Source organism: Megalobrama amblycephala, linkage group LG8 (genome assembly GCF_018812025.1).
Source record: "Megalobrama amblycephala isolate DHTTF-2021 linkage group LG8, ASM1881202v1, whole genome shotgun sequence".
Lineage (NCBI taxonomy): Eukaryota > Metazoa > Chordata > Actinopteri > Cypriniformes > Xenocyprididae > Megalobrama > Megalobrama amblycephala.
Window position 1 is genome coordinate 14576851 of NC_063051.1, and position 24807 is coordinate 14601657.

Here is a 24807-nt window from a genome sequence, read left to right on the forward strand (position 1 = left end):
ATTATGCTCCATGCATATAAAATATTTAGAAAATATATTAATCAATATTAAATATAACTGTATTTTACTACTTAATTTGACTACTTTGTAAAATGAGTAGTCGCTCTCCGTGTTCATGTGTGCGCGTCCATGTGAGCTGACCAATCAGGGACGATATGTAAATGAGACCGGAGCGAGTACTCTACTGTCTCATGATACGAGCGTCATTTTATCACTCCACTCTGCACGAGTTGCATATTCCTGTCTGGATCGCACAGGATTACATGCTAAAAGAGAGCACATACTTTAAAGATACCCGGTTCTAATGTGCAATATGACTTTTGAAGAACCGTGTGGAGACAACGCAACGGAAAGGTACGTTTTCATATTAAACTCACAGTTGTTGCATGTTTGTCCGAACATCACGCGCATGTTGTCCGTTTGTGCCGTTGAAAAAATCACGAGGGTCACAAAACATTTCCCGAAATGTTTAATACAGTTTTCCTCTGCTTGTCTTTCATTGCACATTTGTCTCTTGTTACTTTCTTTGCTGCAACTCCTGCAGAAGTTTGATCAAACAACAATACTTGTGTGACATTGATCAGATTTCCTCTATTATTTTCCCTAAATTTAGCCATTTATGTAAACCGTATTGCTCGTTTTGTATGAGGGATTCCCTATAAGTTAAAGCTAATGTGTTTTTTTTTTTTTTTAATCGTCTCTTAGAATGGACACGGTTGAAAAGGCACTGGAAGAGGTTCTGACTGCTGCATTACCTCAGGGATGCATCACTGTGGGAGTTTATGAGGCAGCCAAGTCACTTAACGTGTAAGTGATCATTGGAAGATCTTTTCCAAACCATACCTGGGACATTTCACATTTTAAAAATCTGAAAATAGACAATGGACCTTTTTTGCCCACAAAATGTGATTGCACTTTATAGTTTCATTGGATACTTTTCTGCTTTTGCGCATTTTCAAATGTACTTTTATTGACATTTTTACAGGGACCCAGACAATGTGGTCTTATGTCTGCTGGCCACAGATGAGGAGGATGTGAAAGATGTTGCACTCCAGATTCATTTCACCTTGATTCAAGCGTTCTGTTGTGAGAATGACATTAATATCTTGCGAGTGAACAACATGAGACGTCTGGCAGAGATCCTGGAGGGTGTGAAACCGGGAGGAGAGTCCATGGACCTACACTGCGTATTAGTCACCGTAAGTGTCATTTCATTCTCCTCGCATCAGTTTATCGCTCGCACGCGAGGTAGCCTCGAGCTTTAACGCACAATTCGATCACAGCTGCAGAATTGTTCATTCATATTCATATTAACTGCCAGGAAAGTTTAGTTAAACTCTTTGAGGGCGGCACGCCTGAAGTAGTTTAAAGTTCAATGATCCATCAGAGTGTCTGTGATGTGGAATTCCAGCCAGTCTGGAGCTGCAGTGAACTGGCAGCTCTTCAGAGCGATCTAATAGCAGTGCTGAACTTCTGTGGCTGCCTTTAGTATTCAGAGAACTTCCTGTGCAACAGTGGTGCATTTCTGCAAACACCGTTTCCTGGAAGAAAAGCTCTGTGAAGTGACCATCTTTAACAAATTAGAGAGAGGCCCTTTGAAAACAAGTGCTTGTCCGTTAACAGCAGCTGTTAAAACCACTTACTGCCAGGCTCTTGCTGTGGACCTTCTGAATTGATCTAGAATACATGCAATATACAAGTACACTTCACATTTACAACATTACTCTTTTCTCTCACAGAATCCACAGTCATCCACATGGAAGGATCCAGCCCTCAGCAAACTAAATCGATTCTGCAGAGACAGCCGGGGTTTGGACCAGTGGGTGCCGGTGATCAATCTGCCCGAACGATGAACAGAAATGGATGAACTATGTAATGGCTTTCATGGGCTACTGCACTAGATTTGTGTTCTACTCTGGATGAAGCTTAATGCCAGTGAGAAGGAGACATGAGGGGGATTAACGAAATGCAATGGATTAAATGTATTCCAGCAAACCCAGTGTTCAGAAGTGTGGATTTTATGTGTCCTGCTGGACAGTCGATTCATGGTTTCACCCCAGAGCAGGAAGAATGACTCAGCACTATGTTCGCAGTGCTGCCAGGGAACGACAAGTCCCGCAGTTTGCCGGGAAACGAGACTGTACAGGAAACTGAATCACACATGCTGGATTAGAGTATTAAGAGTGAGCTGAGAGACTGGAGTGAGTCCAACGGGAATCTACTCAATGAAATGTGATCTGATGGACTGTTAAATGTTGGGCATGACCCTTTTGCAGACACACTGCAATTTAAAGACATAACTTATGATATTAATGCTGTCCTGTATTATAATTATTTAAAAGGGAATATACAACAGGCTTTATTGATTTAGATAGAAATGAGTTACTTGTTTTAATTTTATTTTAACTAATATGTTCTCTGTATTTTAAACTGTTAATTTATTCATTGTATTTATATTGTTGCTTTCATTCTCAGAAATTGTTAAAAATAAAATTTCTGACCAATGTATATGTATTTGGCAGTGTTTCTATTGTCTGCGAGTTCATGCATCTATTTTAGTGTCTGAAAACAGTGCATTAAACTATGCATAATATATTGGTACCACATCAGTTATCAACCGATATTAGATATTTATTTATATCAGATTATTTTGAAAATTTAATTGTGCATGCTCAGTTCCACTATTTTTACTGTTGGATTAGATTTGAGATCATCTAACAATAACAAACCTATTTTTATATTCCATAATTTAAATATCAGTACAAATGGGTCACAAGATGTTTCCATAAATTAGGAGTGCACGATATATTGGTTTTGGATTTTTTAATATGAAATATATAAACATTTAATGTAGAATATAAAACTGTCTTTATTGATGTTTAAAAATGAGTTACTTCAGGAAGAAACTAGAATTTTTAATTTTTTTTTATTTTTTTTATCATCATCGGCCATAAAGAAAAACAATATTGGCTTATCGGAATCAGGCGGAATTTTAATATCAATGCATTCCTACAGTACTTTAAACATGGTCAATGAACATGTAAAAAAGGACATTTATTTGCACTAAACTTTATATAATCTGATGCACCATGTGGTAAATGTTTCACAAGGCAGGTACATTTTGACGTTGTAGAGGGCAGTTTTGAAGTGTCATTGGGGTTTGTTTTGTCAACAGCATTTTGAAAACCGTCCAACAGCTTTCTTCTCTTTTATTGCTAAAAAAAGCTATTTCCATAAGTAGGCGGGACAGAGAATTCCATTACGTTCGCTACGGCAGCTGGGAGACGCATGACGTCGGGTCATCATGGCCTTGTGTCTTTACACAAAACAAGATAATCCGGGCCTTGACCAAGCCAGAAATAGAAACAGCGCTGAGAGAGTGAATCATACCTGAAAGCATCAGCATACAGACGGGGGGACATGCAAAATAATGGCTGAGTTCAAATGTGCACAAAGAAAACAAAAAAAGATGGAATGAGGCAAGGCTATTCAAGGCTGCAGCAACTAAAAATAGCCCTCTGTTCCCTTTGCTGAGTTCACTGCAAGAGTGAGACAGAACAAAGAGAAGACTGGAAAGACCCTAATATACACTGAATACCACTGTAAACTGTTGCTTCATTTCCAGCTAAAGCTTTGCTGCATTGCTCAAGCAGCTGATGTTGGGAAGCAGAAATCAGACTTTTTATACAAAGAAACTGGGTCATTAGGCCATATTTTCAAAAGGGAAACTGATCCTCAGTGTTCGATATGTTCCCATGCACAACATGGGAACAAATCGGTCATCCAACCTTATTAAAAAAAAAAAGATTAAATTTGCTGGATATTCAATTGTTTGTGTTCATTTTCCCTATTTTTAAATGTAGATGACCTTTGTTATCATCAAACTCACTTAAAGTTAATCTGTAACAGTTAATCAGTAAGTTTTTTTTTCTTTACCTTAGTCTTTATACCTTAGGGTTTCTGGCAAGGAGAAGGACTGAGTTAAGTGTTTTAGTGAAAAAATAAATTTGTACCTACGCTTGGATCTTTACTACACTTGACTACACACACACAACTGTGGTGCAAAAGCCCTATCAGAGAACCAGACTTGGCCATTTAGGGAGGGATATTTCTGTACTAGACTGAAGTAAATAGGGCCGACATTATGCCCCTGCTGCAGTGACCTTTGGAGTTTCTACCACCTGGCCTGCTATTAACCTCATCCTGCTAAATACAGGTATGCAGGTAAATGGAGTGACACAGTGGTACTTTCTCTCTAAAAGTGCCTAGAGCTGGGAAACTCCATGAGTTTTAAAGGTGGAAGTGAAATGTCGGCTGTTCCCACGCATGAGGAATGCAAATGATTCTGAAGGGATCAAACAATTTAATGTTCATCTTCTGAGAGGAGTAAAAAGTAATTACTTGCAAAATCATGTATTATTAAACTACACTATACATTTTTTTAAAGAAAATTATTTTACTCATTAAGGATGCATTAAACTGATCAAAAGTGACAGTAAAGACTTTTACATTGTTATTAAAAATAATCTATTTCAAATAAATGAATCTTTCTATTAATCAAAGCATCTTGGAAAAAAAAAAATTAAGCATCACAAGTGTTTTCAACATTGACAATAATAAGAAATGTTTTTGAGGACCAAATCAGCATTATATTTGATTTCTGAAGAACCATGTGATACTGGAGAAAAAAGTAATCTTTTCCGTCACGGGAATAAATTACATTTTTCAATATATTAAAATAGAAAAGTTATTTTAAAATGTAGCAATATTTCAGTTTTACTCTGTTTTTCTGTATTTTTGATCAAATAAATGCAGCCTTGAGCCGCGTTTCCACCGCAGTAACTTTCCGCAGGAGCTAAGGACTTTGTGGTGGTACTCAGTGTGTTTCCATCACAGGAACCAGGGTAAATATTCTCCCCTCAAAATGTCCCTGCGCACGAAGTAGTACATTTTCAAAGTTCAGGAACTTTCGGTGGTGAGACTTGGGCACTGAACATGCTGATTGGTTGAGCTCACGCAGCATTTTGACTGGTTGACTTCACGCAGCATTTTATTTCAACCACCATTTTTAAAAGTCTGTTTCGGTGTGTGCAGTAAGAGTTGTTTGCTATTCAACAGCAGAGTTTAAAAAATACGCCCAATGGACCGCAGACGAGGTTCAGGCTTTATTAAGCTTATATGCAGAGGAAGAAATCCAGCTGGAACTGGAAAGTCACACGCAGTACTACGTCACCGGATTCTTCTTCACGGTACTTTAGACAGCAACAGGTCTGGGGGGAAAAGTTTTTTTTTTTTTTTTGGAATTTGATGGAAACACGGCTTTGATGAGCATAAGAGACTTAAAAATCTTACTAACCCTAAACTTTTGAACAATAGTGTTACATTCCTGTTTCCTTTTGTTCTAGTTTGTTTCCATAGTTGCTAATTATGTTGTTCACCTGTTTCTTGTTGAGTTCCTCGTTATTTAGTGCCCTTGGTTTGTTCAGTTGTTCATCTGGTGTTATAAGGTTTGTTTTTGATTCTCTTATGTAGTTCTCCTGTGCCCTCCTGTGCTACAGTGTTTTGTTTTATTTAGTTTAATAAATTAAGACTGTGGCTAACAGATCCTCTTTTGCCTCATAGTGCTAAATATTAAAAATGAACTCTTTTAACCTCAGGAGAGCAATACTATAGTACTGAACAGACATAAATCCTGAAATACCAATTCAAGTATTAATATCCTACTCATTTAATGGACACCTGTGGTCATGGAAAGCTATGGTATAGCTGAAATAACAAATAAATGGCTCCTTGTTTTCCTTATACAGGGTTACAGGGTTTATCCTGAAAGCTTTTCCACCGAGATGACATGTAACTCTATCACTAAAACTGACATGAGCACAAAGCCAGTTCATCAATCAACTGCAAGAAGCTCCACTGATTACATCAATATAGGGCAGTAAATACAGCCTGACCTGTTATGAGGGGAGATCTACTGAGATCATTGCATAACAACAAGGCTTTGACCTGGAGCCCCAAATAAAACAATATCAGAGAAATTAGAGCAAGTGGGAAAAGTGAGACCATGAACATCTGGCTATGTTAAAAAGCACAAGGCAGTTATACACACTCCTGATGGTGACATCAAAAAAACCTTGATAATATGGTAATATGGTACAGTCAAACCAAAATGTATTCATTATTACAGTTTATTCACTATAGTTTAAAAATGATAATAAAATATGATTAAAAAAAATTAATCTTAATTATGTCAGTCAGGTCAAAGTGGCTGAATAATTTTTGGTTCCCAATGTTTTATTTATTTTACTGGTAGTCCACTGTGTGCATATATGTGTGTATGTATATATATATATATATATATATATATATATATATATATATATATATATATATATATATATATATATATATATATATATATATATATATATATATATATATATATATATATATATATATATATATATACATATATATATATATATATATATATATATATATATATATATATATATACACTTGCCAGATAAATATGTACTTGTAAATGTGTAATATGTATATATATTTGCCGGATAAAACGTATCAGTTATCATCAGTTGCTAAAAGTATCTTATTGACCCCAAACTTATAATTAATGTATATACAGTAATTTTGTAATATTGCTTCTGCTTGTATTAGCAAATGCTATGACTGTAACATTTAAACATGCATTTTATGTGAAGCTGCTTTGAAACAATATGTATTGTGAAAAGTGCAATGTAAATAAACTTGAATTAAAATGAATTAAATAAATGTATAAACAAATAAATGTAAAATTAAGACTGGACTTAAACATACACAAACAAGACAACAAGACTGGGAATAAAACTATATTTTGTTGGAAAAAGACAACATCTAAACCCAATATATTGGGACCCAGCTCTTCTGCACAAGGAAAGCAAGATGGAAAATTCACTCAAATATGGTGACACTGAATGCTCTTCAAATTTAAAGGCAAAAAGAGATAAGGCAGACTGAAGAGCTTGAGCATGTCATATTTACAATACAAAAGCACCTTCAGAAATGACCACTGCATCAAGAAAAACACATTTGTCCAAAATAACAACAGGCCACTGTGACAACTCAATACTACTTTTGGGAAACATTACAAAAATGTCACTTTGAAAGCATCACTCAACAAGAAAGCATGCCTGAAATTGCCATTCAAAGCATACGGTTGTTCAGATAAGATTGTAGTGTAGCACAGTTGCAAGTTCAGCTGCATGAGAAATCATTATTGATGCACAGGCAAGGATCAGATGTCTTCCTGGGTATATATCCAGACTGATGACACAGATGTGTAATGATGAAGACACAGTGATGTCTGTGGGACAGCAGCACCACTAGTTCACAGTAGTTTAACTCTGGCTGTCGTCTCGAGACAGGAGCGTGGCAGTAGACGTGTCAGGAATACTTCATTAAGGCTGGTTCAGCTGGTCTGGTGAAGTTGTTTCTGCCAGCTGTGTCATAAAGGCATTCCACACTCACTTTCATTAAATGCATGACAATTCACAAGAGTATTACACACACACACACACACACACAAACAAAAAAAGGTACAGGAGTTGTAAACATGGAATGATGTCAAAATGCATTATTATAACAGTCACAAAAATCACTACAATTAGAGAAATCATTATGTGCTCAGTGTGTAGCTACAGAAAAATCATGTGACCCTTTGTGAGTTTATATTGCTGGTTAGATCCCAGAATGAGATGGCACAATGACATTAAAAGTTTCTTATAAAAAAGAGACAATGATAACAAAACAATCAGAAGAAATGCGTACATTAAAGTATAAGGCATCTTGTAAATAATCATTAAAGGGTTACAATATATTATGTACCATGATCTGCAATGAAGTGTTGTATCTATCATACACTGGGCAATAATACAATTCAGTGTATCTAAAGCAAATTCAGAAGGGTTTTTAATGTAAAATCTGATCCCAATTACTGAAAGTGGGCTTTTAAAGAATGGAGGTTCTGTGAAATGGGTGTACACTTTACAATAAGGCTCAATGTGTTAACATTAGTTAATGCATTATATTTTGGTAACACTTTACAATATGTTGAATGTGTTAACATTAGTTAATGCGAGTATCATGAACCAACAATGATATTGATTTCCTGATCCCAACCTTTCCCAGTCCTGTTCCCCTCTCTCTCTTTCTTTACTTTATATCTCCTTCTTTGCTTTCTGTCCTATCTCGATAAAGACAAAAAAACCCCCACCATATATATATATATATATATATATATATATATATATATAGGCCTATATATAAATGAAAATTCTGTCATAATCTACTCACCCTCATATCATTCCAAACCTATGTTTTTTTTTTTTGTTTTTTTTTTTTTGAATAAAAACCTAAATTCAATCTGTTCATCATATAAAGTGATCATGTCCCTTCAGAAAATTTGGACTAAACCGCTTGATTTATACAGATTAGTTTTACTATCTCTTTATGAACTTTTTGAAGCGACAAAGCAGTAGTTGTGTAGAATGTCAATGGAGGGTTTTTCAGATTTCATTCTTCATTTGTGTTATGAAGATGAATGAAAGTTTGGAAAGTTTTTTTTATTATTATTTATTTTATTTTTGGGTGAGCGAACCCTGTAATTTAATAAAAAATACAGGGGAAAAACAGGATACACTGTAAAATATTATTAAAATTAAACGTAAATAAATATTTTAAAATATAATTTATTACTGTGATGGCACAGCAGTTGTTATGTTCTGATTTGGTGCTTAAGTAAGATTTCTTATTATCACAGTTGAAAACAGTGGAAACCTTTTTTTTCAGGATTCTTTTATGAATAAAAAGTTTATTAGCGTTTATTTTTTTATTTATTTTAATCTTACTGAACCTAAACCTTTGAATGATAGTTTATACTTCTATATTTTTAACATTTCAAGTTGACATATTTAACATTAGTTCATATAGTATCAGTGAGAATAAATTAAAGGTGCAATATGAAAGAATTTTGCAGTAAAATATCCAAAAACCACTAGGCCAGTGTTATATATTTTGTTCACTTGAGTTCTTACAATATCCCAAATGTTTACAACTATTTGTAAATCGTGAGAAAATTGCAATTTTAACCAAGGCTCCGGGACGTGTGAGGAGTCGCCTTAGAAACACCAGAAACGCTTTAATATATTACATGTTTTAATAGACAAGGGAATAACTGTTTTGATATATTTGTAGACAGAAAACAAATTATTGTTATATAGCTCAACACATTTAGTCTTGTTTAAAATTGTTTAAAATTTAATTTTCTTGATTTTTTTTTTGCGAGTACCATGCTTTACCATGCCTCAGAGAAAAACACTATTTTGTGAAGTAGCTAACACAGCATAATCAGATGCAGCTTTATTTTTAATAACAGTAATACAGAATTTTCTCCATCATATAATATGTTTTAAAATTATGTTTATGTATTTAATATTATGATATTCTAAAATCAATCTATCTTACTGCAGTGTACAACAGTGTCTCACAGCAGCCACCGAGCGAACGCACAGAGTAACGTTATAACATCATTTTCAACACTCTCAAATGTATCTAATATAATAAACAGAGCTGCGTTACCTCATACTCATGACCAGAAAAGCGGAAGCAGCGCCGGCGACTGTGTCATAATAAAAGTTCCACTGCTCGCGACGTGTTGCGCAATCGCTCCAGCGGCCTCGTTCAGCTCCCACAGCACTCGGTCCTGCTCTGCTTCATACTACAGTAATGTTAATAATCGCATCCATGAACATGATTTCTTCCCGAGTCTTATCCCAATTGTTTTCCACCGGCTGTGAGGTGAAAACCACATGTCCCAAGATTCCACGCTCAAACTTGCCGTCATCAAGCTACGCCTTTGTTTTGAATGCGACCTCTAGCGGACAGATAATATTATTTTTTTATTATTACTGCACCTTTAACAACTAGCAATAGTGAAGTATATTTATAAATTAACAATAAATTATTAAATGCTGTAAAAAAAAAAGAAATTCATTTCTTTTAGTTCATGATTCCTAATGCACTAATATCGACAAATTGAATCTTATTGTAAAGTGTCACCCACATTTTGTCTGGCTAGTTATAAGGAGGAAAAAAGGGTAATAAACAACATTGCCAAACCACAACATGAACACATCATCATGTATTACTCTTAAAATGCTAATCTGCAAGTTTTGGCAGTTGTTGAACTTTTGAAACACAGCTCCCTTGGTTCACTGAGAGAAAAAGAAAAGGGCACGATGTTGTATGTACTGATTTGACAGGAGCAGTTAGCTTTGTATCAGTCCATTGTTCAAAGAGTGAGTTAATGAGGGAGGGCCGGAGCAGCATTGCGTCAATGTGACGCCTCAAAAGACACCTGTTTCCTTCTCCAGTGAGCACAAGCACCCTTCACACATTCGTGATGCTGACATTTCACCCCTCACAGCAATCCCCCACACTCCCTGCGACTGGACGCCTTTAAAAGCATCAGATGGGGTCAAAAGCACCACCGATGAGGCTCTGCTTATCTGCAGATAATTATTACAGAGTGCAGTCATTAAATGATCATTTCCTGTGCTTCTGATACTAGTGTGGCTGAGAACCGCCCACTCTGACCTCACCCTTTATTTGCAGAAGACACAACCACATCAATGGACACCATCACAAAGCAAACAACTCATCTGTGCTGTGCCCTAATGCTAAAATTCATTCATGGGTTGGTTTTGTCTTTGCGGCACAAATGGTTTGTTTACTAGGTGCTTTGACTCTCCTTTTCATGGACAACATGAACATTTCAAGTCAGGAGATTTGTGGATACAATCAAATAATGGCTTGGGGTTTAGTTCACTTTAAGTCGAATAGGGAATGAATGTTTGAAGATCATATTCTCTCTATTAAAAAAAAATATCAATAAAAGGAACATCAAAACACACATCAAAAGTTCAAGTATCCCACTACAATATAGTGCAGGGCTTTTTATCTTTAAAAGGGTTTTCTGAAGCTGGGATACCCATAAGCAGAGGATCATACTTGGCATGTTCACTGCAGTAATGCATGAGGTCTGCAGAAGCTTTAGACACCTGCAGAGAAGAGACACAATGTGAATTTTGCGTGTTTTATGTACAAGTAAATTAACTATTACTTAGTCATTAAAGTGATAGTTCATTCAAACATGAAAATTCTGTCAATTCTATGACTTTTGTTCCTATGCAAAATGCAAAATGAGAATATTTTAACTATTTTTGTCCATGCAATAAACATTAGTGGTGTCCAAAATAATACTGAATCCCACTCAACAAAAAACTCTGAGACCTTTTTTTCAAAATACATTCAAAAGAACAAACAAGTGTGTATAGATTTGATTTGTGTCCAAGTAAATTAACAATTAATTAGTCATTAAAGAGTTAGTTTATTAACTACTTTTGTTCTCTTGCAAAACAAAGAGTTAGTTTATTAACTGACTTTTGTTCTCTTGCAAAACACAAAGAAAAATTGTGAGCCTACAACCTTTTGGTAACCAGCTCAGTTCTTTAATCGTTACAATAACACATTTAAAAATAAAAGTCATCAAAAGTATTAAATAACTAGCACTGTCAATTATTTCAAAATTTTCGGCAAATTATTACATATAGGCCCGGTTTCACAGACAGGGCTTAGACTAAGCCAGCATTAGGCCTTAGTTCAATTAGGACATTTAAGTAGTTTTTATAAACGTGGCTTTGTTTTTGGCTAAACGTGGTGTGCATCTTGAGAAAAAACAATGGAACTAACATATTTTAAGATATGTCAATGCAAGTAACTTTCAGTTAAAACAGCTTAAACATGCATTTTAGTTTAGCCTTGCCTGTGAAACCAGGGGTTAGTTTAATTAATGGGTAGGGTAAAAGGGGTTCTTCGATGTCGTTGCTAAATATATATATGTACACACACACACACACACATATATAAAATGCTTGAAAGTTTGTGAACCCCTTGCAGAATCTGTGAAAATGTGAACAATTTTAGCAAAATAAGAGGGATCATACAATATGCATGTTATTTTTTATTTTGTACTGTCCTAAAATATTTTACATAAAAAATGTTTATGTTCCACAAGACAAAAAAATTAGCTGAATTCATAAAAACGGCCTGCTCAAAAGTTTGTGAACCTTTGATTCTTAATACTGCATGTGGTTACCTGGATGATCTACGACTTTTTTTTTGGTTGCTCATAAGTCCCTTATTTGTCCTGAGCAGTTAAACTGCCCAATATTCTTCAGAAAAATCCTCCAGGCCCCAAAAATTTTTCAGATTTCCAGCATCTTTTACATATTTGAACCCTTTCCAGCAGTGACCATGTGAAAAGATGGATCTGAGAATCATACAGAGGACAATTGAGGGACTCAAACACAATTGTTAAAAAAGTTTTAAACATTCACTGATGCTACAGAAGGAAACACGATGCATTAGGAGTCAGGGGTGAAAACTTTTGAACAGGATAAAGATGTCCAAATTTTTCTTATTGTGTTTAAATATTTTCATTTAGTACTACCCTTCAGAAGCAACAGAAGACAAATTAAGTACAATATTCCTTGATCTTCAAATTCAAAAAGTTTTCACCCCCCGGCTCTTAATGCATAATGTTTCCTTCTGGAGCATCAGTGAATGTTTGAATCTTTTTTAATGGCTGTGTTTGAGTCCCTCAGTTGTCCTCAGTGTGAAAAGATGGATCTCAAAATCATACAGTCACTGCTGGAAATGGTTCAAATGTGCAAAAGATGCTGGAAAACTGAAGAATTTTTGGGATCTGGAGGATTTTTCTGAAGAACAGAGCTCAGTTTAACTGCTCAGGACAAACAAGCGACTCATGAACAACCATCACAAAACATAACAGTCGTGGATCATCCAGGTAATGACACACAGTATTAAAGGGTTAGTTCACCAAAAATGAAAATAATGACATTTATTACTCACCCTCATGTCGTTCCGTAAGACCTTTGTTCATCTTCGGAACACAAATTAAGATATTTTTGATTAAATCCAATGGCTCAGCGAGGCCTGCAATAGATAGCAATGGTACTTCCTCTCTCAAGATCCATAAAGGTACTAAAAACATATTTAAAACAGTTAATGTGAGTACAGTGGTTTAATCTTACTATTATAACGCGACGGGAATATTTTTTGTGCGCAAAAAAAAAAAAAAGAAAAAAGAAAAGACTTTTTAATAATATCTAGTGATGGCCGATTTCAAAACACTGCTTCAGAACGTTATGAATCTATTGAGTCGAATCAGTGATTTGGATCGCATATTAAACCGCCAAACTGCTGAAATCAGGTGACTTTGGCGCTCTGATTCACTGATTTGATTAGTAAAGCTCAGAAGCTTCATGAAGCAGTATTATGAAATCGGCCATAACTAGATATTGTTAAAAAGTCATTATTTAGTTTTTTTGGCGTACAAAAAATATTATCATCCCTTTATAATATTAAGGTAGAGCCAATTTACTCACATGAACTGATTTAAATATGTTTTAGTACTTTTATAAATCTTGAGAGAGGAAGTACCATTGCTGTCTATGCAGGCCTCACTGAGCCAATGGATTTAATCAAAAATATCTTAATTTGTGTTCTGTAGATGAACGAAGGTCTTACAGGTGTACAACAACATGAGGGTGAGTAATAAATGACATTATTTTCATTTTTGGGTGAACTAACCCTTTAAGAATCAAGGGTTCATAAACTTTTCAATGGGGTCATATTTATAAATTCAGCTATTTATTTATTTATTTATTTTTGTCTTGTGGACTTTATGTAAACATTGTTTATGTAAAATATCTTACTCTGGACAGTACTAAATAAAAAATGACATGCATTTTGTATGATCCCTCTTATTTTGTTAAAATTATTAACATTTTCACAGATTCTGCCAATGGTTCACAAAACTTTCAAGCAGCACTGTATATATATATATATATATATATATATATATATATATATAGTGGGTATGGAAAGTATTCAGACCCCTTACATTTTTCACTCTTTGTTATATTGCAGCCATTTGCTAAAATCATTTAAGTTCATTTTTTTCCCTCATTAATGTACACACAGCACCCCATATCGACAGAAAAACACAGAATTGTTGACATTTTTGCAGATTTATTAAAAAAGAAATCTGAAATATCACATGGTCCTAAGTATTCAGACCCTTTGCTCAGTATTTAGTAGAAGCACCCTTTTGATCTAATGAGTCTTTTTGGGAAAGATGCAAGTTTTTCACACCTGGATTTGGGGATCCTCTGCCATTCCTCCTTGCAGATCCTCTCCAGTTCTGTCAGGTTGGATGGTAAACGTTGGTGGACAGCCATTTTTAGGTCTCTCCAGAGATGCTCAATTGGGTTTAAGTCAGGGCTCTGGCTGGGCCATTCAAGAACAGTCACAGAGTTGTTGTGAAGCCACTCCTTCGTTATTTTAGCTGTGTGCTTAGGGTCATTGTCTTGTTGGAAGGTAAACCTTCGGCCCAGTCTGAGGTCCTGAGCACCCTGGAGAAGGTTTCCGTCCAGGATATCCCTGTACTTGGCCGCATTCATCTTTTACTCAATTGCAACCAGTCGTCCTGTCCCTGCAGCTGAAAAACACCCCCACAGCATGATGCTGCCACCACCATGCTTCACTGTTGGGACTGTATTGGACAGGTGATGAGCAGTGCCTGGTTTTCTCCACACATACCGCTTAGAATTAAGGCCAAAAAGTTCTATCTTGGTCTCATCAGACCAGAGAATCTTATTTCTCACCATCTTGGCAAACTCCATGCGGGCTTTCATGTGTCTTGCACTGAGGAGAGGCTTCCGTCGGGCCACTCTGCCATAAAGCCCCGACTGGTGGAGGGCTGCAGTGATGGTTGACTTTCTACAACTTTCTCCCATCTCCCGACTGCATCTCTGGAGCTCAGCCACAGTGATCTTTGGGTTCTTCTTTACCTCTCTCACCAAGGCTCTTCTCCCCCGATAGCTCAGTTTGGCCGGACGGCCAGCTCTAGGAAGGGTTCTGGTCATCCCAAACGTCTTCCATTTAAAGATTATGGAGGCCACTGTGCTCTTAGGAACCTTAAGTGCAGCAGAAATTTTTTTGTAACCTTGGCCAGATCTGTGCCTTGCCACAATTCTGTCTCTGAGCTCTTCAGGCAGTTCCTTTGACCTCATGATTCTCATTTGCTCTGACATGCACTGTGAGCTGTAAGGTCTTATATAGACAGGTGTGTGGCTTTCCTAATCAAGTCCAATCAGTATAATCAAACACAGCTGGACTCAAATGAAGGTGTAGAACCATCTCAAGGATGATCAGAAGAAATGGACAGCACCTGAGTTAAATATATGAGTGTCACAGCAAAGGGTCTGAATACTTAGGACCATGTGATATTTCAGTTTTTTCTTTTTTAATAAATCTGCAAAAATGTCAACAATTCTGTGTTTTTCTGTCAATATGGGGTGCTGTGTGTACATTAATGAGGAAAAAAATGAACTTAAATGATTTTAGCAAATCTGCAATATAACAAAGAGTGAAAATTTTAAGGGGGTCTGAATACTTTCCATACCCACTGTATATATATCAAAATCATGGTATGTCACAGTACATTTTTGTAATGATAATGAACAATTCATTTACCTTTATTCTCTCTATGTTAGCTTCTATCCGTAGTTGCTGAACAGTCCTTCTGGCCTGGGCTATATTATTAGAGCTTTGCATCTTAGATGACATCTTTGATTATCTTCACAGACCTGAACTGAAAACAAATAATAAAAAGTTGACATGCACTCTGTTTTGTTTCTTATGAGCAACCAGCAACTGATCAAATTTACATATCATTCCAGTCCCATGATTCATTACCAACATACAGAAGAATTCTCATGCAAAACATGTGCAAGACAGGATATTTGTCTATATGTACATGCATGTTAACACACATAGTGAGACAGCAAAAGCTCTCTGATGAGGTACTGAGGGCCTCTTTGACTCCTGCAGTGGGTGGGGGGGTTTAGTGCGTCAAATCCCCAGCAAGGGGCTTTTTCACTGGGCCTGCAGCCTCTGTATTGCTTTATGGCTGCAGGAGGGCGAACCAAAGCAAGCTGTGTGTGTTTAAACAGAAGATCAGTCTCTGCAGCTACTGACTGTTCCTGCAAAGCACTCTTTCCGTAAACCATCGTCACCGGTTACTCTGCCAACTCATCATGCACAATACACACACATGCACAGGCACAGAGAGACAGGGTCAGTGGAAGGAGTTGTGCAATACAAATGGTAGAAAAGGAAATGGTGTGAGTGAGGCAGGTGGTCTCTTATTGATCAGGAGATAAAGAGAGGATGGTAAGCTTTCTCACTTCCTAACTTTAGTGTGAAATAAAGCAAGGTTTTCACAAATCAATACAAAATTTTTGGTAGATACCAATATTAGTGAAACTTCACAATTAATAAAAAAATAATAATATGCAAATAAAATAATAAAAAAGAATATACATATCAAATAACTTATAAAATTAATAATATAAATAAAAAAATAAAAATATATACAAATAAAATATAAATACTATATAAAGGTACACTTTAAGTTGTCATTGTTACAGTATAATTACTGTTAAAGTTCACACTTAAAGTTCACCCAAAAAATGAAAATTCTGTTATCATGTACACAAAGGAAGATATTTGGAAGAATGTTTGTAACCAAGCAGACCTCATCCCCCATTAACAACCATAGTATTTTTTTCCTACTATGGTAGGAAATTGGGGTCGAGATCTGCTTGGTTACAAACATTCTTCCAAATATCTTCCTTTGTGTACAGCATTACAAAGAAATGTATACAGGTTTAGAACAACTTGAGGGTGAGTAAATGATAACAGAATTTTCATTTTTGGGTGAAATATCACTTTAAATAAGTACTGAGTAATATTACCCTTTAAAGGGATAGTTCACCCAAAACTGAAAATTCTATCATCATTTACTCACCCTCAAGTTGTTCCAAATCTGTATCATTTTCTTTGTTCTGTTGAACACAAAGGAAGATATTTTTTGCCAAGAAAGTTTGTAACCTGGCCACTTTGGGGCACCATTGACTTCCATAGTAGGAAAAAAACTACTATGGAAGTCAAGGGTGCCCCAAAACATTTCAGTTTAACACATTCTTCAAAACATATTCCTTTGTATTCAACAGAACAAAGAAATGTTTACAGATTTGGAACAAATTTTCATTTTTGGGTGAACTCTCCCTTTAAGTACTGAGTAATATTAATTAACAACATGGGGCTATAGGCTTAGGGTTAGTTATAGGGTTTGTTGCATGTAATTATGCATAATTTAATGTTATTACTACAGTAAAAATATGCAACATATGTAGGGAATAAAATAAAACATGTAAAATGTAATGTTGTAAAATATGTCAAAATAAAGTGTTACCCTATATATTAAATAATGGCATGCAGACTTCAAGTATTTTGATCAAGTAAACTTCATTGTAAATATTTAAGAAAATAGTCAAGAAATAAATATAAGATAAATAAAAATAGTCTTTTTGCTGTCATTATCATTGTTGAATGAAATAACAGACAGCAGCAGTTCTTTTAGCTTTCACTGTAAATAGCACCATTGATAATTATGGAAGTGGTTTTGTTTTTGCTGTTCATGTCTGGTGTATACACAGTGTAACTGTCAAGTTTTGACAACAGGGGAAATGTTTATTAGAGTGGCTTCCATATTGCTACATGGTCAGCTGCATAATCTCTAGCACAACAAACCCTTATATCCTACTTCCTGAGAAGCCCAGACACAGCTTTATCAAGAATTCAGAGGAAGAGTGTGTAGTTGTCTCCTGTCCCACCGGCACAGGGCTGGTATCTCTACACGGAGGTCTGTGTTGGGGGGGTGACCTTATCTGGTCGCACACCAGACATGCTTAGAAGGGGTTAAGAGGTTTGGATAACAACTAATTGTTAATGTAGTGACATAATTAGTGTGAGACAGAGGCCAAAGTTGCTCCCACAAGCCCTAAGGTCAAGGGGCCATCCATACATTACGGTCCAGAGAACACACTACTTAGCTACAGCTTAACAAGCATGGACAAAACATGACGCCTCTGACGACAGCAGTTTACTAACGATTACATTTTCTGAACAATAAAGCATCCCAGGTTGCTAATTTTAGTTGAATGAAGATTAGTTAAAATCGAACAGGTTAAGTGGTTGGCATGTCTTTTGTTTGAAGGCGCAAAATGACAAAATTTATTAACAATGCATGTGTTTACATGCACAGTTGCAATTGAGCTACAAGTACATTTTGTGTATGTCTCCATCTTCATGTCTGTCAATGTATACAAAACAATTTGTAATCGAAAGAATCAACTCTAAAGAATTAAATACACAATGATGATAACTGTGGTTAGGATGAACTGTAATAAGTAGTCAGCAAGGCCATAACCAGGCTTGAACATTTTTTTTTTTTTTTTAAAGCATAAAGAAACAAAACGGTGAAAGAAATTGTTGCTGATACAATGCTATATCAGATATGTACAAAAACAATTGTAGAGAAAAAAAAAAAAAACATTACGTTGTCCAGAATTTAATTTCAATAGTACATTGAGATCTCGGGCCCTATTTTAACGATCTAAACGCAAAGTGTAAAGTGCACGGCGCAGGTGCACTCAGGGCGTGTCCAAATCCACTTTTGCTATTTTAACGACGGAAAAACGGTCCGTGTGCCAGGGCGCATTTTTGAAATGGGTTGTCCCTATTCTCTTAATGAGTAATGGCCGTAACGTTCAATAAACCAATCAGAGTGTCATCTCCCATTCCCTTTAAGAGCGAGATGCGCTCACGCTATGGCGGATTGCTATTTACATGGCGGAATTTGTTGGTGGAAAAGCTGAACGCTTTTATATTTATGTAGCCTACACAATAATATTCTTTTACACTGTAATCCTTTTGTTTTTAATATTTGGCATATTTGTGTGATGCGCATCCCTGTGTGTAATAAGCAAAGTCAACGCGCACTGTGGACGCGCCCAGAGGCGCAGTTTCTACCAACGCGCTCTAACAAAAAAATATTGCGCCATTGACTTTAGACTTTAGACCAGGTTTGAGTTGGTCTATGGCGCAGTTTATTTTCAGCTCCTTAAAATAGCAATGCGCCGGCAATGCGCCTGAACACGCCTCTTTTTTAGACCAGCACGCCCATGGGCGCACTAACTGGTGCAAATGCATTTACTAATTTAAGGACGTGGCGCTGAACGGGAAAACGCGAACAGCGCCGGACGCAAACTAGCAAACACATTTGCACTGCGCCTTGCGTCGCATTGCGCCGGGTGTATTATAGGGCCCCTCATGTTTAATATGATAGTTTCATATTAGAATATATTGTTAATTCCGAGATTCTTCAATTTAGTGAAATACATTCAATATATTAATATTCAAATTCCCTAGTGGTCTAGTGGTAGAACTTTTGTTAACAGTATCAAAGGTTTCGTGTTCTAATCCGCCCTCTTATAGTTTCAAAGATGTCCATCTATAGTTGTAAGAGCAGGGACAAGTTTGTGTGCATTTGTTTTGCGATTTTATCGGAAAGAACAGAACCTCCGCAATGACGTTAATCGATCGATTGGCGCGCTCGTCTGTTCTGTGAAGACTGTTCACAAGCAAAAAGAGAATGTAAACCCAACCTACTTTCATTTGATTGGCCATCTCAATCATTTTGACATTGACGAGCGTTCTTAGACGGCTGAGGCAGACCAGACTAAAAATTTAACTTTTAAACCTTTTTGTCATCATAACAACATGCAGAGTGTTACACAATAAAGTGCAGTGCAAGAATTTCAAATATTGGGGGGGGACGATTTGGCCGTTTCTAATTATCAATGTCTATGATGGTTATAGCCCTAGTATTCAGAATGTGCTTTAAAAGATTTCAGTCTGACAAAACAATAATTCTTCTTTTTTAATGTCTGATTTAGTCTGAAATCATACCAGTCCGAGTTTTGCAAAGTCTGACTAACAGACCTAGACAATCTGATTTGTCTAAGGATAGATTTTGTTCAGTTGATCTCAGTCAAGGTTGAGTAATGCAGCTCTATAAAAGGGCACAGTGTTCCAGTGAGGTAACGGTTCATTCGCTCAGAGTGGCTTCTTAGGCACAACGAGTCAATTTTCTGCGTACGCAGCACAGAGAGCAGAACTGTGACGCAGACAAACATGGCTCAAGAGCTGTGCCAATCAAACTCCACCATTCATAGCCTGGTGACCTCTGACCTTTCAGGTCGATTGCTGTTCTCATCCACTCACACCAACCAAGCAGAGGTTCACATGTAGAAACAGAATCAAGATTACAATATGATTAACCGCCAAAACCAGTGCCAAGTGAGTCTTCAAGAGCCCACATCCGTTTCATTAACCCACTCACTCCTCTCCCTGCAGTATAAATGATTAAAGATGTGTATGAATGTATAAATAGCAAAAGAACAGGAAAAGGGGGTGTCTGTATGCCTGGACTCAGCAGAGAAAGGGCTTGCTAATAACTGTGTAACGCAGGCGGGACTCAGAGTGAGATCCATATGCAAAGCTTTATTAAATGTTGAGCGTGGTCGTACAGGCATGGTCAAACGGGGCAAACAGGAACATCAGAGACAGGCAGGAACGTAGTCAGATAACAGGCAGTAGTCAAAAGGCAGGCAGCGATCAATCATAGAACAATAGAACCAGATGGGGATCAGTAACGGGAACCGGAACAGACAGAGAGACAGGAGAAACGCTTGGAAGTGTAACACAAGTGAAAACAAGACCTAGCAGTGAGGTGATGTGTGTAAGAGTCCTTTATAGTCCTGGTAATGAGCTGCAGCTGGGTGTGGTGATTAGTGATTAGTGTTAAGTGTGTGCAGGTGAGTGGCAGAGAGGATGATGGGAGATGTAGTCCGGGAACTGACAGGAACAGACGGTGATCATGACATAACGCCCCCCTCCCGGAAGGCGCGTCCTCGCGGCGTAAAAGGAACAGCTAGGGAGGGAGGGTGGGTGCATTGGAGACCTGCATGCAGACAGGAACGGGGTCCCCAATGCAGGTCCAGGAGCCTCGGCCGGCCACGGCGGGTCAGGAGGCTCGGGCGGCCACGGCGGGTCGGGCGGCCACGGCAGGTCAGGCGGCTCGGGCGGCCACGGCAGGTCAGGCGGCCACGGCAGGTCAGGCGGCTCGGGCGGCCACGGCAGGTCAGGCGGCTCGGGCGGCCACGGCAGGTCAGGCGGCTCGGGCGGCCACGGCAGGTCAGGCGGCTCGGGCGGCCACGGCAGAACAGAGTCTATAGGTGACCCCAGCGGGTCAGAGTCCATTAAAGGCCATAATAATTCGCAGTTCAGAGATGGCCATAACAGTTCAGAGGCCCTTAACGGCCATGGTTGAGCAGGGTCCCCACCCACAAGCTCCCCACCCTCAGGTACACTGCCCCCCCCAAAAAAGTTCTTGGGGATTTCAGCAGGGCCCGTCGCAGGTTCGTGGGCAAGGAGTTCGGGTGGCGCCGGCAGGGCCAGGCGTGTGGGTGAAGCCGGCAGGGCAAGACGCCTGAGTGGCGCTGGCAGGGCTGGAAGCTTGAGCGGCGCTGGCAGGGTTAGAAACTTGGGTGGCGCTGACAGGGCAAGAAGCACAGGTGGCGCCGGCAGGGCAAGAAGCACAGGTGGCGCCGGCAGGGCAAGAAGCACAGGTGGCGCCGGCAGGGCAAGAAGCACAGGTGGCGCCGGCAGGGCAAGAAGCACAGGTGGCGCCGGCAGGGCGAGGAGCTTGGGTGTAAGAAGGGGAAGAATAGAATGAGCCTTCCTCTTCCTCCTCCTCCTCTTCCGAGGATGAGGCGATGGTTCCCCGGTTGGAGCGTGTTCAGGAGCAGACTCACTGGCTGAATCGGGTTCTGGAGCGGACTCAATGGCTGGAACGCCCCCCACATCCTTGAGCACTGCAGGGGCGGCCATCTTGCCCGTGGGCACTGGCAAAGCGGCCATCTCGTCCTTCGCATCCAGAGAGTTTGAGTGTGTAGCAACCGGCGGACTCGAACTTGAGTGCGTTGAAACAGACGAGCTTGAGTGCGTTGAAACAGACGAGCTTGAGTGCGTTGAAACAGACGAGCTCGAGTGCGACGCGGCCGGCGGGCTCGAGAGCGACGCGGCCGGCTGATTTGAGAGCGAGGCGGCCACCGGGCTTGAGTGCGAAGCGGCCACCGGGCTTGAGAGCGTAGCGGCCGATGGGCTTGAGAGCGAAGCGGCCGGTTGACGCTTTGGAATGCCAGCCGCTCGCGCTGAAATCAGCGGTGGATCAACCACACTGGAACGTAATCCTTGCCGTTCTCTGACTGATCTAGAGACGTGACGTGGCTCTGGGCGATCAGCGGCGATGTGACATTGCTCTGGGCGATCAGCGAAGGCGTGACGTTGCTCTGGGCGATCTGCGAAGGCATGACGTTGCTCTGGGCGATCAGCGGAGACGTGACTTGACTCTGGGTGATCAGCGAAGACGTGATGTGATGTTGTAGTGGCCGCCATTTTGTGAGTGTTCTTTGATGCGGCGGCCATTACAGGATTCACTGCGGTGTCGCATTTCCCCGCGACACCTACAGTAAAATGTGAACCAACGGTAAGCAGGGCAAAGTCCAAGAATTCCATAAACGTCCCTCGGGGACCATTAGCGATTAAATACCCCTTAAGAGGTTCATTTAGTCCATAAGCAAAAAAGTCAATGAGGGCACAGTCCGGTAAATCAGAAAAATGGGCAATGTCCAGGAATTTCTGGATATGAACCTCCAGGGTGCAGTTACCTTGACGAAGGCTGACCAGATGTGTTGCGGGATCCATGCTGGGACTAGGACGCCCAACAAAGCTGCTGGATCTAGATGGGGCTAGGTCTTCTGTAACGCAGGCGGGACTCAGAGTGAGATCCATATGCAAAGCTTTATTAAATGTTGAGCGTGGTCGTACAGGCATGGTCAAACGGGGCAAACAGGAACATCAGAGACAGGCAGGAACGTAGTCAGATAACAGGCAGTAGTCAAAAGGCAGGCAGCGATCAATCATAGAACAATAGAACCAGATGGGGATCAGTAACGGGAACCGGAACAGACAGAGAGACAGGAGAAACGCTTGGAAGTGTAACACAAGTGAAAACAAGACCTAGCAGTGAGGTGATGTGTGTAAGAGTCCTTTATAGTCCTGGTAATGAGCTGCAGCTGGGTGTGGTGATTAGTGATTAGTGTTAAGTGTGTGCAGGTGAGTGGCAGAGAGGATGATGGGAGATGTAGTCCGGGAACTGACAGGAACAGACGGTGATCATGACAAACTGCATATCCTGACCCACGGGATTTCAATTATCCCTCTCACGTTGCTCTAGAACTTGTCCTTTCTGTGCTGGGAAGTCGGTGTGTAACATTTCCGCCTCTATAGTGTTGTAAGCGTATATCCTCTGCTGTCTACGCAACAGTGACTTTGAATCATCCAGCAGGCAAACCGCTGGCTTAAATGCTGTGGAGTGGACATAGGATATCGGCCAGTATAGTTGGCCGCTGAGGAGAGAGGACACTCAAAGTGCACTGAGTTGTGCCGCACAGCTCATCTGGACGTCTCGACTGTAATTACAGCTTTAGAAAGAGAGACTCAAGAGTCAAGCACACTCCAAAAGCTCGGGCTGACGCCGCACCCTTCAGTCTTTTGTTAAATCTCTCCCCTCTGCCCTCGCTGTGACCCTGCCCCCAAAAACAACTGTGACATTTCAAGAGCGAAGGCCTGTTCACACCAGCACAAATGTTTGGCGTGACAATTCAGATATTCGCATGCAATTTGTTTGTTCAGACCAATGCGGGGAAAAAAACGCAAAATGGGCTAAATGAAAGTACAAATTCACTCTCTTATTATATAGCTTGAATCTTGCAGCCCTATTAGAACAACTCTCAGTTAAAAAATCTTTCACATTGGCAGCATGCAATCATGTTTGTGTCTGTCTGAACAGGTGCATTAAAGGATTAGTTCACTTCAGAATGAAAATTTCCTATTAATTTACTCACCTCCATGTCATCCAAGATGTCTTTCTTTTTTCAGTTGAAAAGAAATGAAGGTTTTTGAGGAAAACATTACAGGATTCTTCTCCATATAGTGGACTTCAGTGAGTTTCACTGGGTTGAAGGTCCAAATTGCAGTTTCAGTGCAGCTTCAAAGCGCACTAAGCGATCCCAGCAGAGGAATAAGGGTCTTATCTAGTGAAAATTGTCATTTTCTAAAAAAAAAAAAATATATATATATACTTTTTATCCACAAATGCTCGCCTTGCACTGCTCTGCAATGCGCCATGCATTACGTTGAAAGGTCACGCATGACATAGGCGGAAGTACCACAGTAGGGTGAAAAACTTAATCTAATTTTCTCCTCCAACTTCAAAATCGTCCGATATCATTGTTTTACCTTTTTTTTGTAAAGGGCGTTTGGCTTAATCTTTGCACGTTTGCTTTGTAGACACTGGATCGGTACTTCTACCTACGTCACGCATGACCTTTGCAACGTGATTACGCCATACGTACGGATCGCAGAGCTAGTGCAAGATGAGAATTTGTGGTTAAAAAGTATATACATTTTTATTTTTTTTAGAAAATGACCAATCATTTCACTAGATAAAACCCTTATTCCTCGTCTGGGATCGCATAGAACGCTTTGAAGCTGCATTGAAATTGCAATTTGTACCTTCCACCTGGTGAACCCCACTGAAGTCCACTATATGGAGAAGAATCCTGAAATGTT

The 24807-nt window shown here is 39.0% G+C and overlaps 2 protein-coding genes across 4 annotated transcripts in view; one reads left to right on the forward strand and one right to left on the reverse strand.

Moving 5' to 3' along the window:
* Window positions 1–151: 151 nt before the first annotated feature.
* Window positions 152–2508, forward strand: gadd45ab (growth arrest and DNA-damage-inducible, alpha, b). Its single transcript, XM_048199590.1, has 4 exons — window positions 152–354; window positions 706–807; window positions 986–1199; window positions 1740–2508. Exons 1-4 carry the CDS (start codon window positions 305–307, stop codon window positions 1851–1853), a joined length of 480 nt encoding a protein of 159 aa, XP_048055547.1. The 5' UTR covers window positions 152–304; the 3' UTR covers window positions 1854–2508.
* Window positions 2509–9927: 7419 nt separating this feature from the next.
* gng12b (guanine nucleotide binding protein (G protein), gamma 12b) overlaps window positions 9928–24807 on the reverse strand; it is a 67226-nt gene continuing 52346 nt past the window's right edge. For 2 of the 3 annotated variants that reach the window (XM_048199591.1, XM_048199593.1), the window contains exons 2-3: window positions 15679–15796; window positions 9928–11117 (exon numbers count right to left, since the gene is read on the reverse strand). In XM_048199591.1, the coding sequence (XP_048055548.1) occupies window positions 10992–11117; window positions 15679–15771 (219 nt within the window). In that variant the 5' untranslated portion in view covers window positions 15772–15796 and the 3' untranslated portion in view covers window positions 9928–10991. The remainder of the gene's footprint in view (window positions 11118–15678; window positions 15797–24807) is intronic. The other variant, XM_048199592.1, reaches the window with a different exon arrangement.